Below are 19,935 nucleotides of genomic sequence, written 5' to 3' on the forward strand. Positions count from 1 at the left end.
GTGGTGGAATGTCACATCATCCCACACAACGACGAAGGTAGGAGAGTTTCTTGGCCCTCGACTTCTCTCCTCCTCTGGCACAAGTTGATTACGCAGGTCATCCAGAAAAGAAATGAGCCTGTCTGTATTGCAGGGGCCAATGAGTGGTTTGTGAAACAGCAAACCATCATTGGACAGTGCTGCATACATTGTGATGTTACTTCCTCTCTGGCCTGGGACATCCACGGTTGCTCTCTGTCCAATCACATTTCTTCCCCTGTGGCATGTTTTTGCCAGGTTGAATCCAGCTTCATCCACAAAGATGAATGTATGTGCAGTTTGCCTGGCTTCCATCTCCATTACTCTCTAAAATACAGTAAATCCATAGTTTTACAGTACTTTACATTATGCATAGCTGTGTATGTACCCTGTTTGGTTATTGAACAGACATCTTAACTGGACATATTGATACTGGAGTTCTTTCACACATTCACCATTTCTCTCAAAGGGTACAGTGTACAACAGCTGTACAAAAGTGTACAAAAAATGTGTACAAAAGTGTAAACATACTGTATTGTATTGTAATATGTAGTTTAATTATCATTGAAGGATGCACATCTCACCTGTTTTGCCGAAAAATTTGTACTATTGATGCAGCTGTTTAACGCTGCAGATTTGGTTGCACCCTTGAACCGGCCTCTCTCAAAGAGAGACCATGGTTTACAACATGGTCAATAAATGTGTCATTAAATGCAAAAAGCATGTCAAAATTGACATTATGACAGTCACAAATGGGATTGAAACAATTGCATTACTGTAGACACAGTTTGTTCTGCCAACAGGGTAATACAGTAAAGCTGAAATACACAGTGGTATACAATAACAGTGTGACTTACCTATTCTCATTTTCAAAAAACTAACAATAGATGCCACAGTGCTCCAACTCAGAATGGTACAGGACAAGCCATGATTTCCTCTTCCTTGGGCCTCTCTGCCATGGCCTCTTACTCTCATTACATACCTTTGGCTTCTTTGATACATGCTTACAAATAGCAACATGGAGGTGGCATCTTTTTTAGATGGATGAGGACTGATTGCTGATTGAAGAGTTGTACGAAGGAGTTTCACACAGGTGCATTAGAGATTCATAATTATGCTAGTAATTTCTATCAGCTGTGAGTAGATGTTTTCCTTTTGTTTAACACAGCTAATCCAATAGAGCAGCGTTTCCCAAACCTCTCCTGGAAGACCACTTGTTCTGCATGTTTTAGGTCTCTCCCTGCTCCAATACAGCTGATTCAAATGATCAACTCGTTATGAACTCCTGAAGCTGCTTAATAACAAACTGATCATTTAAATCAGCTGTGTTGGAGCAGGGAGAGACCTAAAACATGCAGTACAAGTGGTCTTCTAGGAGAGGTTTGGGAAATGCTGCAATGGTTTTGGGTCTTTCTATAAGGTCTGTGTTAACTGTTTTGAAAAAGGGTGTAAAAATGTGTGAAACCAATGAAAAACTGTTAACACATTTGCAAGAGCAGACTTCTGCTGTGCTAAGAAGGTGATGATGAAGATCAAGAGGATCCCAGTTTCATTAAGCGTGTCTTAGCAATCGAGAAAAACTGTAATACCAGATGGCCCGAATTTCAACCGCAAATGAAGGATTTAATCACACATGGCAACCCACATAGTGTGCAGCAATGGCAAACTCACACCAAGCTGGTCATGCGCACGTTGTTATTTTCTTGTCTGGTCGTCACGTGACATGGACCAATCGCGAGGCTCCAGTGACCTCGCCTGTTCTGCTGCTCTCCACAGAAGGAAAACAAGCTCTGCGCCTGCTTCATTTCACAGTACTGCAAAGAGGGAATCATTGGCTGAATAGGAATACACACTAAATACTATCACTGTCTCCTGGATCCTATCACTAGTAAAGCTCGTCCTACTGCTATAGCCGCTCCTACCGCTACTGTTACTACGATCACTATTGCTATTAATATTAATTATTATTACAATCATAATAATAATGACTGCAATCATAATAATCGTCTTCATCATCATTACTATTATCACTTGAAATAATATGCATACGAAGACAATAATAATGTTAATGACACGTCATTAATGATATATCATTTTGAAATATTATACATACAGAAAATTATCTAAGTCGGATGTATAATATATGTGTGTGTGTGTGTTCTGACGTAAGAAAGAAGACGAAGCACTTCTTGCGTCATGACGTACGGTACAGCTAAGTGAGGAACTCCGAAGTAAAGTTTGAAAGAGTTAATTGACCCCCGTCCCTCCCCGACACCCCCAAGATGTAATACCAACCTCGTCATGCCCTTTTCCAGTAAAAGGCAGTGTGTAAATACAACTATTTCCCGGTAACCCCTCTGTTGAGGATGACTCATGCAACTTCTGAAGAGAGCAATGACTGAGAACTGATCCAGCTACCTCCCGATTTTATTTCCAACATTACAACCATTTTAGTAAAATGTTGATAATATAACAATTCTGCCATAACAAATATGTCAGTTTCATTTCTAACAAAAAAATACATGTTTCAGTTCCACTACACTCATAACATTATTATTATTATTATTATTATTATTATTATTAATAATAATAATAATAATAATATGGTAGTAATAAAAATAATAAACAGGTTACACAATATTCACAAATATGAGTGTCATGCAGAATCTCTATTGCCTACTCCAACAGCAACGGTGTGTAATAATAAAGACGTCATCCGCTGCTTCGACGGAGCTAAGTGCGCAGCTCCGAACTGTAGATAGTACAACAACAATCTCAGCATGCTCGTGCACAACATAGGAATCTTCGCATCTTCTCCTCGAGCAAATCGAAACGCACGACTATTGAATTCTACGTTGGGTCCGTAGCTCGGAGAACGTCGTCGTTGTGTGCAGGACATTCATAACCAGCGGGTCCGAGTTCCCTTCTGCACGTTAGCGCAGCGTACTAATACAAATAACAGGTAGGCTATGAATTTCGTTTAGATCGTTTTTTGCCTCTTATTTCCATTTTAGGTGTTTCTTGCAGTGTCTCTCAAAGCTCGATGTATATTTGGTTCAACAGTCAATATGGTTTGATAAAATGTGCTATGTTAATACAAGTACTATTACTTTAGCAAGTACGGAATTGCCTGTGTGGTGTTGGTGGAAAAGGATGTTAGCTACTGCTTGTGGTCTTGCAGTAGTGGCGAGGTCTTCTGGAAATCTTTCGTTGCAAAAAAAGGGCTTACGTTTGTTTTAATTACGAATTTTTAACAAAAAGGGTGACAATGTGTAGTATAATGGTGCCGTTTTCTATTTTCGCAACCTTGTATGTTCAGTATAAGCGTCTGTTTCTTTTCTGTAAAAGGATTATGAAATCTGCAAAAGTGTACTACGCACTTCCCTGCACGGTTTTCATATTGCTGTTCGTAGAGGCACGCCCACTTCCACTGTTCAATGTTGTACGCTCGGAGCATGTGTTTTTCCGACCATGGTGACGGCGTGATTCACGTTTACTGTCTCACAACAGCACAGTTGGTTTTTTCATGTTTTTGTTTCCCTCATTGGACAATTTCTTGGTCCAGCACCGCATGATCAAATGCATATCTCTACACTATTTCTCCGACCGGGATGTACTGTAACGCTTTTAAAGCTCCCATCAAAATGCGACGTAAAGTACAGCTTGCGAGCGGCAGGCGGCGGTCATTCGCACACGCAGAGAAAAAAATAGGAGAATGACAAAGTTTGAGTCATGCGTTTTCTGATTAGTTAAAGGCGCCGCGATACACAGAATTTTATGGATGTGCGAAAATACTTAGTTTTATGTCAGCAGGAAAATGTTTTTTGATTTATGCTCTAGTCTGTTCTGATAGAAATGGAAGCATTCCTAAGGTGTAGAACAGAGGAAATGAAGTCTAGGTTAAAATTCTCTGTGTTCATATGGCAATATCCTGTATCACAAATTTGCAGGTGTCATCAGAATGTTGCACTGTATAAAGCTTCACGTGCTGACAACATTATGAAAGGGACACGCATTTAATAACTCAAATTTCAGGGTATTTTGTTTCTTTAGACCATTTACTGAAGTCAACTTCAAAATGTTTGCTTCAAAATAGAAACTCATACTGATGCAGAAGACACTGTAACATTAAATAATAAGGATCTGGAAGGTACCACATGCCCATCTTATCTACACAGATGTACAAAAGGCATTAGTTTGTAGAAGATTTTAGACTTGCCCCAGAATGTCCTCTCTGAGAGCTCAGCTGTTGCGCTGGTGTGTGTTAGTTTCAGTATGTGTGTGTCAGTGACATGCTGCATTACATCATTTCATTGTGGTTTTATATCTCAGTGATTATACACTATGACTGTGTACATCTGTGTGGCGGTTCAGCTGTGTAAAATGGCGCAGATGCCAGTGTGGTGGCACTGGGGTACTTGTATGTGTTCATGACTCCATTATGTGTCGTGTTTCTGTGTTCCAGTGCAGAAGCGAGGAGGCGATGTTAGATTTGACTGTCAGTACAACTACTGTTATACTACTGTCACTACTATTACTTTGCGTTTGCATGAATGTGTGTGTGTGTGTGTGTGTGTGTGTGTGTGTGTGTGTGTGTGCGCATAACTCCCTGCTTTGTCCCAGTGCAGGAATATGGATGACACTCGAAGCCCTCCTCCAAGCAAGCCCCCACACAATCTGGTGGAGTGGAGAAAGAGAGTCAAATCTGAGTACATGCGACTCCGGCAACTTAAGAGGTTCCGCAAAGCAGAGGAAGTCAAGGTTGGTCTTCATCACCATTATTTCACTAACCATATTTATTTTGCAAATAAACACCCACATACACTGTCACGTTTAATAAAGAATTCAAGTATACGGTTTACAAATTAATGTTCTATGATAATTGCCAAGTACAGTAATTCATTGAGCATTCCAGACAGTGACACAAGTCGGCCAACATCCAGCCAGCCAGAAATTTTTATTAGATGGAATGGACAAATGGAGCAACCATTGACCACAAGGAAAACAAAATTAACAGTTTGTTGGACTAGTGTGTACACCCAAACAAAATCGAACAAAAACAATAAGGACGTACACAATCAAAAATAAAGCTTCAGCAAGATAGTGTGGGGTTTTTAAAAGTTTCTAATATGTTCACAAGGACAGAATACAGATATTGTGACTGTTGGGCCTTCCAGAGAAATTCAAAGCTACATTTTTCCCTGAGAGCTGTCTTATCTCTTAAAGACTCTAATATGCTTGCAGAAAAAAACTTGAGAGAGTCAGTGCATCATTATCAAAAGGATTGGTGAGCATCCAGAAATGTCTAAATTTGTATTTGTTTTGTTTTTGTTGTGTAACTTTTCACAGTTTCTAAAAATCATCACAATGCACCAACCATATATTGATCTATTCAGAAAACTTTTTTTTGATTATTCTGTCTTTTAAAGGATCAATCAACTGCCCAGAGAAAAGAAATACACATTCTGTTCACTCTTACAAAATTCGAATCAGTTGTCTGGCCAGGCTGTGATATTGACTAGAAGAGGGAAAGTTATAGGCATGTATGACATGGTTCAGAATACACTATTGTGAATTTAAGTATTTGGTAAACATACAACAAAAAATCATTTTTGACCAAAGTTCTCTACTAACATTTCTCATACTTCTGCAAAGTTATTTATACTGCAGTCTTTACTTGAGCAATCCAGGTCAAGCACGTGGCTCAGTGCCCTAAAAACTGTTTCTCCACACCAGAACAAGGACATGTAAAAGGACATAATACATCTAATACAGACCTGCTCCCCATTTATACAACTGCACAACACTGGAGAAGCTCAGGTAAAGAGGTAGTTGCAATTATACCCATCCACAGCGATAAATTTAGATGAATTGGAAACGCTTTGTCCAAATGGGAGTGTCAACCCATGCGTTTGACATTGATTGTGTTTGATATTATAATAACCTGTCCACATTAAAGGTAAGGTGTAATGTTATACTTGTGCTTATAATGTGGCCCTAGCTGTTAGTCAGCTTAGTCTGCTTCCCTTACCTGCTCTCAAGAGTATCCATGATGTTCATGACTGACATGAGAAGCAATCATTTTCTGTATGTCTACCTTTACTTTCCTCTCTGTCTTGTTGTGTGTCTTTCTTTCTTTAGGTTCTAACATGCTGTCCTGCTGGTATATTTTGTTTTGTGTGATCTGTCCCCCTCTAGACTTTGGCAATTTTTTTTTTTTTTCACTTTCTGGTCCGATGTACCTAGTTAGCACATGTAGCTGGAGACTAATGTTAATACTCAAAAGAGTGGCAGGACGGAGCAGAGCGTCAATAAATGTAACACTGTGGAATAATATTTCAGTTTTCAGTAGTCCTGTAAAAGGAATACCAATAAGAGACTTAGGGGTACAGGTGATGCAACTGTTGTTGTCAGTGCTCCCGCCCCCTAGCTATTGTGTTTTGTTCTTCCCTGTCCATGTGCTTTTGTTTTCCTTGTGTTCTAGCCCTGCCCCACTCTCCGCCCTGTCTCCGCCCACCCGATCATCCCCTCCTGCCTGCTTACACACCTGCTTCCCATCTCTTCATCAGCCCAGCCCTATATCTACCCTGCTTGTCTCTGTCTTGTTGCCAGTTCGTTGCAGTGTGCCTTTACCTGTCTCGTTCCCGCCGTGTTTTCTGCCTGATCGCTATTCCCTGAATCGACCCTGCCTGCTCTTTGACCTTGCTCCTGCCTGCTGTCCTGCCTTGTTCACCTGATCTTCCTACCTGGTTTGACCCTGCCTGTCCCCGGCTTTGATTCCTGTCTGTGTTTGGACTGCCTTCCTGGTATTTTGACCCTGCCTGTTTTGGACTGCCTCTACGATTCTACGATTTTGTTAATAAACGCCTGGACTCTGGAGTTCTTGTGGTCCGCGCCTGAGTCCTTGCCTGTGCCTTGTCAGTACGAACTGGCCATCATGGACTCAGCGGACCTTCCTCAGCTGAGAGCAGCGTTGGAGTTGCAAGGTACCCTGCTGGGAACCCATCAGAGCCAGTTGGAGGCAATCGGCAGGTCCCTGGAGAGCTTCGCCACCAGCATGGCCAGCATCACGGCTCAGCTGCTGCAGCTGCAGCAGAGCCGCCCAGCGCCACCTGCAGCCGTCTCTCCCCCTGTTCCGCCTGCACCTCCGAGTCTGGAACCCCTACTGCCACCTCCTGAGTCGTATGCCGGTGATCCAGGTACCTGCAGGTCGTTCCTCTCCCAGTGCTCCCTGGTGTTCGAGCTCCAGCCCTCTATGTTCCCCACGGACCGGACGAGGATCGCATACGTGATCACCCTGCTGACGGGCCGTGCCAGGGAGTGGGGCACCGCAGTCTGGGACACCGGTGCCTCTTTCTGCCACTCCTACGCAGCCTTCACCGAAGAGATGAAAAAGGTGTTCGACCGTTCTAAGCACGGTCGTGAGGCTGCCCGGGAGATGCTGCTGACCCGCCAGGGGGGCCGATCGGTGTCGGATTTCGCTATTGATTTCCGCACCCTCGCCGCCTCCAGCGGGTGGAACTTGGAGGCTCAGTATGATGCGTTCCTCAATGGCCTCTCGGAGCCCATCAAGGACGAGCTAGCCACCCGGGAGCTACCTGCCAGCTTCGATGCCTTGGTGGGCCTGGCCATTCGTGTGGACCAGCGCCTGATGCTGCACCGCAGGGAGAGGGGTTCCCGAAGTCCGCCCAGTCCCTCCCGGGAGCAGTCCTCTGTTTGGGCTGCACGGGGTCCTGCATCTCCTCCACCTACCCCTCCAGGACCGATGCAGGTCGACCGGACTCGTCTGTCACCTGCCGAACGTCAGAGGAGGATCAGCACTGGGTCCTGTCTGTACTGTGGGCAGTCAGGGCACTTTGTGGCAATCTGCCCAGCAAAGGCCAGTGCTCACCCAGTAGTGAGGGGATTACGGGTGAGCGGCACCCCCTTACACCAGTCCCCTGAAGTCCATCCTCTGTTCACCGCCACCCTGATCGTCGGGGGTCAGTCTCACACCGTTTCTGTCCTAATAGATTCGGGAGCTGACGGAAACTTCATTGACGCCAACCTGGCGGCCCAGCTGCACCTGCCCCGCATCCCACTGCACTCACCATTGGAGGCCCATGCCCTCACCGGGGCCCCGCTGGTCCGCATCACCCACACCACCCACCCGGTGAGTTTCCTCATTTCCGGCAACCACCGTGAAGAGATAGTGCTGCATCTCCTCAACACCCCTCAAGCCTCTGTGGTCCTGGGTCACCCCTGGCTAGTGCAGCACAATCCACACATCGACTGGGAGGGCAATAAGATCCTGGGCTGGAGCCCCTTCTGCCACTCACACTGCCTTCGCGATGCCTTGGTCCCTGCTTCACCAGCCCCCCCTGCACCTGAGGATTTTCCTGACCTCTCGGCAGTACCGCCAGAGTATCTGGACCTTAAGCCGGTGTTCAGCAAGTCCCGTGCCACTTCGCTGCCCCCGCATCGTCCTTATGACTGCGCCATAGAGCTCCTGCCCGGTTCATCACCCCCTAGGGGGCGCCTGTTCTCCCTGTCCCCACCGGAGACCGAGGCTATGAACCGGTACATCCAGGAGTCCCTGGCAGCAGGGATAATCCGCCCGTCCTCCTCGCCCGCAGGGGCTGGCTTTTTCTTTGTTGGAAAGAAGGATGGCTCTCTTCGTCCCTGCATTGATTATCGGGGTCTCAACGCCATAACTGTTAAGAACCGCTACCCCCTACCACTCCTGTCGTCTGCCTTCGAGTCACTACAGGGCGCCACCATCTTCACCAAGCTGGATCTCCGCAATGCCTACCACCTGGTCAGAATTCGAGAGGGGGACGAGTGGAAGACAGCTTTCAACACCCCCTCTGGGCATTATGAATATCTGGTCATGCCATTCGGTCTGATGAATTCCCCGGCTGTTTTCCAGTCCCTGGTGAACGACGTCCTCCGGGATATGCTCAATCGGTTTGTGTTTGTTTATTTGGACGATATCTTGATCTTTTCTCGCTCCCGGTCTGAACACGTCCAGCACGTTCGTCGCGTCCTTCAGCGCCTGCTGGAGAACCAGCTATACGTGAAAGCAGAGAAGTGTGAATTCCATCGGGGCACCATCGCCTTCCTGGGTTTTGTCATCTCCGCGGGAAGCATCCAGATGGACAGGCAGAAGGTCCAGGCGGTAGAGGAGTGGCCTCGCCCCACTTCACGTCGGGAGCTGCAACGCTTCCTGGGGTTTGCAAACTTCTACCGCCGCTTCATCCGCAATTATGGCATGGTGGCTGCTCCTCTCACCTCTCTGACTTCTGTTAAGACGGCATTCTCCTGGTCCCCTGAAGCCGAGAAGGCATTCGTCGACCTGAAAACCCGGTTCACCTTAGCGCCTGTCCTGACCCAGCCGGATCCTGCCCAGCAATTCATTGTGGAAGTGGACGCTTCAGACATAGGAGTGGGGGCCATCCTGTCTCAACGCTCGCCGACAGACAACAAACTTCACCCCTGCGCCTTTTTCTCCCACCGCCTCACACCCACCGAACGCAACTATGACATCAGTGATCGGGAATTACTGGCAGTCAAACTGGCGCTGGAGGAATGGAGGCACTGGCTGGAGGGGACGAGCATCCCATTCCTGGTGTGGACCGACCACAAGAATTTAGAGTATCTCAAGTCGGCCAAACGTCTGAACCCCAGGCAAGCCCGCTGGTCCCTGTTCTTTTCCAGGTTTGACTTCACCCTGTCATACCGCCCCGGTTCCAAGAATGGTAAGCCAGATGCCCTTTCACGCCAGTTTTCACCCGCAGAGGTACCCCAGGAGCCCAGCACCATCCTGCCCGCCCGATGTGTGGTCGGGGCTGCTCAGTGGGACATCGAGACCGTCGTCCGCACTGCTCTTCGGGCCGAACCGGGCCCTAGCACCTGTCCCCCTAACCGTCTTTATGTTCCCCAGTCTGCTCGCTCTCAGGTCCTGCAGTGGGGGCACTCCTCCAGACTCACCTGCCATCCCGGTGCCCGACGTACTGCGGCGTTCATTAGCCAACGGTTTTGGTGGCCTACCATGAACGATGACGTCCGGACCTTCGTCTCCGCCTGCTCAGTCTGCGCCCGGAACAAGACGTCCACCTTGCCGCCCGCCGGCCTGCTACAACCCCTGCCAATTCCCAGACGACCCTGGTCCCACATCGCCCTGGATTTTGTCACTGGCTTGCCCTTGTCTGACGGTAACACCGCCATCCTCACTGTCATAGATCGCTTTTCCAAGTCAGTACATCTCATTCCACTGCTCAAGTTACCCTCTGCCAAGGAAACAGCCCAGCTGCTCATTCACCATGTTTTCCGTTTGCATGGACTACCCACTGACGTGGTGTCCGACCGGGGGCCCCAATTCACCTCTCATTTCTGGAGAGCTTTTTGCAGGCTACTGGGTGCCACGGTCAGCCTGTCATCTGGGTTTCACCCCCAGTCTAACGGCCAGACCGAGCGGGCCAACCAGCAGCTAGAAGTGGTACTGCGTTGCCTCACGTCTCAGGAGCCCACGGCGTGGAGCCAGCAGCTACCCTGGGTGGAGTACGCCATCAACTCCCTGCCCTCTGCATCCACAGGGCTGTCCCCCTTCCAGTGCTGTGTGGGCTACCAACCTCCCCTATTCCCGGCCCAGGAGGAGGAGGTGGGGGTCCCCTCGGTGACGGCGTTTGTCCAGCGCTGCCGTCGCACCTGGAGATGTGCACGCACCGCACTGCTCCACTCCTCAGCTCGAGTCAAGCGGTTTGCTGACCGCCATCGCTCCAAGGCACCCCGCTATCGCCAAGGTCAGCGAGTGTGGCTCTCCACCCGGGACCTTCCCCTCAAGGTGGACTCCCGCAAGCTGGCTCCCCGCTTCATCGGCCCCTTTCCCATCGCCAAGGTGATCAGCCCCGTGGCGGTCCGGCTGAAGCTCCCGCTCTCCCTTCGCCGCATCCACCCTACCTTCCACGTCTCCAGGATCAAACCCGTCGTCCGCAGCCCTCTCTGCCCGGCTCCCCGGGCTCCTCCGCCTCCCCGCCTGATTGATGGAGCACAAGCCTACACTGTATGCCGTCTACTGGGGGTTCGGCGTCGGGGGCGCGGTCTCCAGTACCTGGTGGACTGGGAGGGCTACGGACCTGAGGAGAGATGCTGGGTCCCAGCCAGGGACATCCTGGACCCTGGCTTGATCCGGGATTTCCACCTCCGGAACCCGGGCTCGCCTGCTGTGACGCCTGGTGGCGTCCGTAGGGGGGGGGGTACTGTCAGTGCTCCCGCCCCCTAGCTATTGTGTTTTGTTCTTCCCTGTCCATGTGCTTTTGTTTTCCTTGTGTTCTAGCCCTGCCCCACTCTCCGCCCTGTCTCCGCCCACCCGATCATCCCCTCCTGCCTGCTTACACACCTGCTTCCCATCTCCTCATCAGCCCAGCCCTATATCTACCCTGCTTGTCTCTGTCTTGTTGCCAGTTCGTTGCAGTGTGCCTTTACCTGTCTCGTTCCCGCCGTGTTTTCTGCCTGATCGCTATTCCCCGAATCGACCCTGCCTGCTCTTTGACCTTGCTCCTGCCTGCTGTCCTGCCTTGTTCACCTGATCTTCCTGACTACCTGGTTTGACCCTGCCTGTCCCCGGCTTTGATTCCTGTCTGTGTTTGGACTGCCTTCCTGGTATTTTGACCCTGCCTGTTTTGGACTGCCTCTACGATTCTACGATTTTGTTAATAAACGCCTGGACTCTGGAGTTCTTGTGGTCCGCGCCTGAGTCCTTGCCTGTGCCTTGTCAGTTGTAGCTGTGGCAGTGACTGTTCAATGAGATTATGAAGCACCTCGAAACTCATGATCATTGAATTGCTTGCAGATTTCATTCGGAAGGCTCGTCATGCAGGTGCCTACAAACTTTAAGAATATGGGGCTATACTACATCTACAACTATACTGGGTCTCTCAAGAAGTGGAGGGCCACTATGTTTTGCTTTTGAAAACTTTTTAGACCCTGAAATATATGAGTTTACATGTTTCATCTCTGCTTTGCTTACGTTTTTAATGAACTAGCCAATGCATCAGATAGCAAGTTAACATCAGCAAGCTAGTAAAAGTAGCTCAAGTTTCTTACTTATAAGTTGTCTTGCTTTAAAATTTTGATTTTGATGATTTGATGCTTTATACAGGTACAATGTGGACCACAAAGACACCTACCAAGCCTGCTCACTACTTGTTATTAAATAGCTAAATAATGCTATAATTTGCTTTTAGATATTAGCTCGTTAGCTTCAAGGCTTGGCACAGCTAGTTAGCTAGTTAACTATGCAATTAAAGAGTAGCAGTCTACAAGAGGACCATGCAGTATTGCAGGAGAAGATGGAGTGAAGAGTCTTGGGCTGTATCCCAAACAGCATTCATGGTTTCAGATCAGTGATGGCCAAGTGACACCAAGTGAACACTCTGCATCATGTTCTCAACACTGATCTGAGGTAATGGAAGAGTTAGGGAGCGATAAAGTATATAGTTTGGGCTGCATATCTCTTGGGAATCAATCAACCATGGGGTGGAGCCTCCTTTGGAGGAAAAAAAAATGTGTCTATCTCAGCAGGTGCCGTGGCTAGCTTAGAACAGAACACATCCTAGCATACACATCTGGTTGGCAGGGTACAGCCATATCCACTGCCCTGTCTTTTTACACTTTGCAACCATTTATTTGGAATTTATATGTTAACTGTTTATACATGATGACTTAAAATGACTTGTATTCTAATTACAGTTGTAAAACTTCTGTAATTTAATTATGTACTACATCCCAGTGTAAAAATGGGCTTCCCTTCTGTTTTGGTAAGTCACAAATGAAATACATACTGTAACACCTTACAACCAAGCTAATTTTACATGTTTGCTTGTGTTTGTTTGTATGGTACATATCATTAACATAGGACAGGTTTTTACATCTGAAGTGTAGATAGAGGAATGTTGTCAGCATATAATACATAGCATTTGTGCATCTGTGTGAGACTAAAGGAGGCAAATTACCCAATGGCAATCTCTCTCTCTCTCTCTCTTACCCTCTCTCTCTCTCGTTCTCTCTCTCTCTCTCTCTCTCTCTCTCTCTCTCTCTCTCTCTCTCTCTCTCTCTCTCTCTCTCTCTCCAGTCCCTGTTTATGTCCAGTCGTAGGAAGATCAAGGAAAGGACAAATCTGCTGAATGAAGAGTGGTCCAAGCTCAGAATCCAGCCCATTCCATTGGCCTCCTCTGTAGGATCCATACACAATAATAAGGTTGATCCCTGAATGTTCTCAGTGGAAGAGTCTTGTTGGTCACATTTTTTATTTTAAAGGCCTTTTTATATTTCACGAAACCAGTTGATATGTTACTCCATGTTAAGTATGACTTCTTTTCCCTAATAACATTGCAGACATTGTAGGCAGGTTCTGAATAGAAAATATTTGTACTTTTGTTAGTGTATTTCTTTTGTCAGAAAGTAACTAAATAGCATTGAGGTGCCCTCCTGTCAGTGTCTTTAATTCAAAACAACAAACCCTAAATATGATTTCTAAATAATGTCAATGAAAGTTTAAGTGTATTATGTAGTTAAACAGGTAATACACTTAACACACTTAAACAGGTAAACAGGTAATACACTGTAATACACTTAACAGTATAGTCATCAATTATTTTATTATTGGTGTAAACAGGACCTTGAAATAATGGCCTTTTACCCAAAATTTTCACCAAAGGAGTAGGAGCCGAGTATGTACTCCCTTTTCCTGGAAAGAAGCACAACACCAATTGGAAGTTTCACTTCAGAACAAAGAATCAGCAAACTCTGGAAATCTGCTTTCCAGTAATTTGCCAAAAAATCGGCTTCTCCTAAACATGCTGATGTGCATGGCACCAGTGTCATGACTTCCTGTGCTCCATGATGACAGGATTGCTTTGTGTTTGGTGCCAAAAGGGAATCCGTACCAGCAACTGTGAAAGCTCCCTTCCCAGGCTTATGTTGAGGGTTGGCATTAGAGGTCTTCAAAGGTCCAGATAATGTCACTTGACCCAAACCAGAACTGGCAATTTCTATCTTACCCATCTCAGTGAATAAAATCAGAGGCCAACCCAGGATGTCTTGGCACCACAGCAAGTATGCATGGTCCTTACCCTTGCTTGTGATACCCTTATTTGATAACAGTAACCTACAATATTTGGCAATTCTTTAAACAACCATTACAATAGATTAAAATATATCAAAGTACTTTTTAAAGCATACTGTGTTGTTTTTTGATAAATGCTTTTATTTATCAGAAACAAGCATTGATAATCCATAGAAAAAATCTAGATAGCTTTCAAAGAGCAAGTGTAACATAAGTGTAACGGCTGTGTATTGGAAATTCACCAATATTTTAATATTTTTTTGTCAGGAGATAACAGTTTCTTCGAGAAGAGTAGCAAGAGATGTCAATTCAAAATGAGATGAATGAAGTAATTGCAGCTTTCCAAAAAGGGCTATTTAATGTAAAACAATTACAGTTAATTCCACAAGGAAAGTAACATATTAAATGAACACATACGTAGAGACAGCATACTGTTAACACTGTCAGTGCTCAAGGAGGTGCAGTGATGCTTTTATGCTCTTTCTTTGAGCAGCAGTGAATAATAAAGGTTAAGCCAGTGATTTACAGGTACACAAATTCAGTAGCGTGTGCCTCAGTTAAATTCACAGACTGCACAGGAGTTTAATTAACATTTGACTCAATTTTGCCCAAGAGGCCTTTGACGATTCTGGCCATGAGAACCTGACCAGGTACAGGTCTTGTGTTGGGTCTTTGCTCCCCTAGTCCAGACCTGTGGATCCATGAAGACCCCTAGCTGAGATCAGTGTATTTCCTTGTTATGTCACTCTCCTTTCCTGTTACAGCAGTGCGTTGTGGAGTCAGGCTTCCCTGCATTCAAGAAGCAGACCATCGTGATGAGGACTCTGAACACGGTGGCAGGAGTCCCATTCATGTACTCATGGTCCCCACTGCAGCACAACTTCATGGTGAATCCTAAATGGCATTTCATGCACATGCACATGCACATGTATTCCCAACTCTTAAAATGAACTGGAGATAATGCAGGGGAGAGTGGGAAGCAGTTACTGCAGGAGTGACGAGTCCAGGTTGGTTTTAGTACTTAAATGTGTGTTTAACCTCAAAAGGACACTATGTTCGTGTTGTTCCTTAACTAACACTTTATTTGGAATGCAAATGAAGTTCTGTAAAGAGTCTCAAGAGAAGACAGTTTTGTTTCTTGGTTTCTAATCCTGAAGTGTCAGCACACAGTATTTCTGATATGAGAAGTCAGTGTGAACCTGATTTCTAGCTCCCTATAACAAGTCATTTTTTATTCTTTCTCAAAATCAGCCATCCCACCATGTTTAGGTGGCTTTCTTAAACCATCTAATGCATTTATATTTTTGTAGGAAAGATATTTTGCAAAAGCTTAATTGAAATGTACAATAATCCTCTCAGAATTGCAACAAGGGAGGTTGAACCTCTTCTGGTTTTATTGCTTAATAAAAAAGCAAAGGTTCTTAAGTATAAATGTCTGCTATAGTAATTGTAAAAAAAAAACAGCACATATATTTATAACATTTTAGTTGAGTGTTATGCACAGCATCTGATCAGACTGATTTGTCTCTTAATTGGAATAACTACTGTTCTTTGTTCTGAGATTATTGGTGAATGAAAGAGAAGGCCCACTGTATTCATCCATGAACAGAATTTTGCACTGATGGTTTAGTAAACCATAGACATCTGGCCTGTGTGCTATACCTAAGAAAAATGAGTCATTAGAAAAGGTGATGTTAACTTGTCGAGGATGTCATTTGAGAGCTGCTGTTTTATTTTTTCCTCTTTATTTTGCAGTTTGGAGCTGATTTAAGCTGATTGCAACCCAGTGGTTCACGTAGTGTTTTATGAATCAGGAGGATGAGTTATATTCCACCCAACCCCCCTTTTCCTAGTTAAATTCTCTTTTTGCACACTCCCTGCTGTGTTACAAACAGACCCTTGATTGTGTCTTGTTCCTCCTCAGGTGGAGGACGAGACATTCCTGCACAACATACCTTACATGGGGGACGAGGTGCTGGAGCAGGATGAAGCCTTCCTGGAGGAGCTCATCGACAATTACGATGGCGTGCATGGGGACCGAGGTGAACACTTAGGGCCTCCCCGTTGGTGCCACCTGTGTGCGACTCACACACCCTAATCCATTATAAAAGATTAAAGCTAAGACTGCCCGTACCACACTACGCAGTGAAGGTACAGAGATACAGTTAAACTTTACAGTTGACCTTTGTTGCCCCTGATGACAGAATAGCTCTCAGAATGACCTTGTATAAATCGTTAAGACTGGATGGAGTGAAAACCTGACACTGTTGAGGACCATAGATGATGTTTTAGCACACCGTTAGAAAGCTGAACATTCCTGCATGGCATATCATCACAGTTGGACATAGTCGGCTAAGTGCAGTCCTTAGCGGACTCCAGAGGTGTTTGTGAGGCTCCGTGCCAAGGCTTGTTTGTTAAGAGCTCATCTTTGAGGGTTTTCTCTCCATGCAGTCCCCTGCCAGAGGCAAGGTGGGATTAAGAAGGTGCTCTGATGAGGTCATCACCGCTTTGTGACAGCAGCGGGTGGCTGATGTCATTTGCAGGGGTGCTCATGTATTCTCTCTCCTCTTTTTTTCCTCCTGAAATTTTTTATGCAGAGGGGGGATTCATCAATGATGAGATCTTCAAAGAGCTGGTGGAGGCACTGAGCCAGTACTCTGACCAGGAGGAGGAAGAGGAAGGTGTGGAAAGGGGTGAAGAGGAGGGGGAGAGGAAGAGCATTACAGAGGGGGTGGAAGATGCCAAGGTTGGGCCGCCTGTCTTTTTCAGAAGAAAGAGGCGGAGCATGGGGGAGGGTAGGTGATTGGCCAAGCGGCAGCGTTCCATACCTGAACAGACTGTCTCGATCAGACCCTTTGGTTTAGGGAAAACAGTGACTTTCACAGGCAAGTCACAGATATTATTGCACCAGAAAAATCTAAAGTAAAAAATGTGAGTGCTCAAATCCTGCCCAAGCCAGAACATGAGTGACAAACTGACTGAACAAGTGGCGTGGTATAACAAAGAAAGGTCAATGAAAAGCTGGTTACCTGTGCGCTTATATGCTTGAAGTAAGTTGCTATAGTGCAAACTTTGACAAGAGCCTTGTCATTGGTTTTTGTTTTAGTTTCCATAACTGCAAGCTATACAATGAATGATACAGTACCCACCAGCAGAGCCTGTTGTCAGCCCAGGCAGCATTAGGAGCCGTGCCACGTTGCAGCTCACTTTGTATGCTTTGGCCACCCCCATCTCCCACTCCACCTTGGTCCAATTCCACTCAGGAACCTGTTTGTTCACGACGGTGATATGCCTCATCGTATTTCAGGATTTAATGACCTCTTGGGCAGAGCATGCCAGGCAGTCCGGGAGCTTAGAGGTGTTTGGAGAGCAATGTTCCTGGCAGTGCCAAGATCTCCCCTTACACAGAAAAAACATGTCCGATGCCACAATACACTTACAACTACACACAAGATCCTTTTTTCATTCAGTTTGGTTTAAAATGAAGTCCGGCTGGACTTTCGGGCCTCGTGGAACTGTGGTTCAACCAGGCAGCTGAGGTGTTACTATGTAAAGACAAAGGACCTGTGCTAGCATGGGGACTGATACAATGAAAGGATGAAAGGGTAAGATGAAACGGTTAGCATTCTGGGATGTCCGCATAGACGTTTATGGCAAGGTGAGCTGAAAGCTTTGCACCTGAGGTCATTGTGACTAGACCGGGGTTTTGGGAAAAGATTACATGGTTTCACTGTAAATGAAAGCTCCCATGTGCCATGAGCCCACCCCCACCCCAAGTATTTTAGTCCCCCCAATTTAATGGTGGAGGTCAGGCTTCAGATGTCTTCGTAGCGGCACGATACATGCAGAATGGTCAATGAGCAGAATTGTTCTTAAACAGAGAGCTCACCTGTGTTGTTCTCCATTGTGCCTCCAGCGAAAGATTTAGCCACCAGTAAGAAGATCCCCCATGATAAGATATTCAAAGCCATCGCTTCAATGTTCCCATACAAAGGCACAACTGAGCAGCTGAAGGAAAAGTAAGGAAACAATCATGTTATCATGTATTGCAGTTTGTGTCATGCTTTAGTATTTTGAGTTGTTTGGTGCTTTTAGTGTACACATCAGTGTGTGTGCATATGTGTGTGTGTGCCAGTGATAATGAACTGACTGATACATATGACAGTATTATCATATTTCCTCATCTGTGCCCCAATTTGTATGCCTTCTAACAACAGATACAAAGACCTCCTGGAGCCTCCCAGCCCAGTCAAGCTGCCCCCACAGTGCACCCCCAACATCGACGGCCCCTTCGCCAAGTCTGTGCAGCGGGAGCAGTCCCTGCACTCCTTCCACACCCTCTTCTGCAGGCGCTGCTTCAAATACGACTGCTTCCTTCACCGTAATCTCACCTTCCTGTCGTCTCTCTCTCTTACCCTCTCTTCCAGTCTCAGACACCTCACTGTGCCTCTCTCACTCACCTCACTCTCTCCCTGTTCCTCTCACCATAGTCTCTCTCCCTCTCTCTGTTACTCCTTTCACACTCCTCACATTGCCCTTTCACTCCCTCTCATTTCACATTCACTCACTGTTCCTTCCTTCTTGTCTTGCTCTTTTAATCTGTCTCTCTCTGAAAAATCACACAGCGGTGGGTTCAGCCCAGCTCACTGTTGAACTGAAATTGATCAAACAGTGGACTCTGATGTAAGATGCCAGTTATGGTCTTTACCTGTACCAGCTGTGGTTGAAAAATGAGCGATGGCAGTCTGTTATCCTGTATGCGGTTGCAGTGATGGCTGTGTTTGTCTCCAGCCTTTCATGCCACACCTAACGTATACAAGAGGAAGAACAAGGAGATTCGCGTGGAGACGGATCCCTGCGGACTGGACTGCTTCTTGTTACAGGTGAGATCTCCTGGCATTGTCCACGTCTGTCTCCAGGGTTTCCAGTGACAACTAATCACCCATCATTTATCTCAAGTCTGGATGGAAAAAAGAAAATCTGAACGTTATGGCATACAAAATTCTGTCGTGGGTAGCTAGCTAGCTAGCTCCTCTCTCTAATGGTTTGCTCTGCATTTTCATGTAACTGTCCCCCTCCTTTCTAGTGACATACCAGTTCCTCACATTCTGTTCATGGGTTCAGGACAAACAGTGCAGAAAAATAAAATGTACAGAACTACTGCTTGTACAGTGGGTTACATACCACCTAAACTGAATGAAATTAGTAAAATGTCATGCCAGTTTAACAGGTACATTTTTTGAAAAGGAGGACATTAGGGTAGATCCAAATTGAGTGAAATTGACTATGCGAGTGCATATGAGTAATGAAATAAAGAGGAAAGATAGTATAGCTGGCAATGCTAAACAATACCTTAATAATACCTAAAGTTTTATTAAAAGTAAATCTTCTTTCACTGTTATGTTTTTTACATTGATTGTTGCCAGTCAGTTTTTTTTTGTCATTCCTTAACATCTAACATTTAATTGTCACTCATGTTCATACACAGTCTGATCAACATGTTCTATTTCTTGTGTTTACTCACATTTAAGTACAATTCTTTCATTGAATAAGTCTAAAGATTTCGTTTCATTCTTTATTTTTGTTTGAAGACTAATTTAAAAGGTGGGAAACATCTATACTAAGATTAACTGTTTGTAATGTAATTGCTTATTTTTTTAAAAAAATCCAGTGTTAATGTTTAACACTGGAACTGCCATCAATCTATTGATACTCCTCTTCTAAACATAAATTATTTTGTGAAAGATGCATGGTTTCCCGTTTGTGACTTTTCCTAGATGTGTGTATTTAACATCTCTGTGCAACTTAGATAA

The 19,935-nt window shown here is 45.6% G+C and overlaps 1 protein-coding gene across 4 annotated transcripts in view; it reads left to right on the plus strand.

Annotated features, from left to right (window-relative positions):
- The first annotated feature begins 2,743 nt into the window (after positions 1-2,743).
- ezh1 (enhancer of zeste 1 polycomb repressive complex 2 subunit) overlaps positions 2,744-19,935 on the plus strand; it is a 29,432-nt gene continuing 12,240 nt past the window's right edge. The window contains exons 1-9 of one of the 4 annotated variants that reach the window (XM_036523386.1): positions 2,744-2,980; positions 4,642-4,779; positions 13,130-13,255; positions 14,887-15,009; positions 16,047-16,164; positions 16,720-16,917; positions 18,039-18,141; positions 18,340-18,503; positions 18,914-19,005. In XM_036523386.1, the coding sequence (XP_036379279.1) occupies positions 4,651-4,779; positions 13,130-13,255; positions 14,887-15,009; positions 16,047-16,164; positions 16,720-16,917; positions 18,039-18,141; positions 18,340-18,503; positions 18,914-19,005 (1,053 nt within the window). In that variant the 5' untranslated portion in view covers positions 2,744-2,980; positions 4,642-4,650. Of the gene's footprint in view, positions 2,981-4,641; positions 4,780-12,400; positions 12,461-13,129; positions 13,256-14,886; positions 15,010-16,046; positions 16,165-16,719; positions 16,918-18,038; positions 18,142-18,339; positions 18,504-18,913; positions 19,006-19,935 lie in introns of those variants that run through there. The other 3 variants (XM_036523403.1, XM_036523396.1, XM_036523410.1) reach the window with 3 other exon arrangements.

The sequence above is a fragment of the Megalops cyprinoides genome, chromosome 1, assembly GCF_013368585.1.
Source record: "Megalops cyprinoides isolate fMegCyp1 chromosome 1, fMegCyp1.pri, whole genome shotgun sequence".
NCBI lineage: Eukaryota > Metazoa > Chordata > Actinopteri > Elopiformes > Megalopidae > Megalops > Megalops cyprinoides.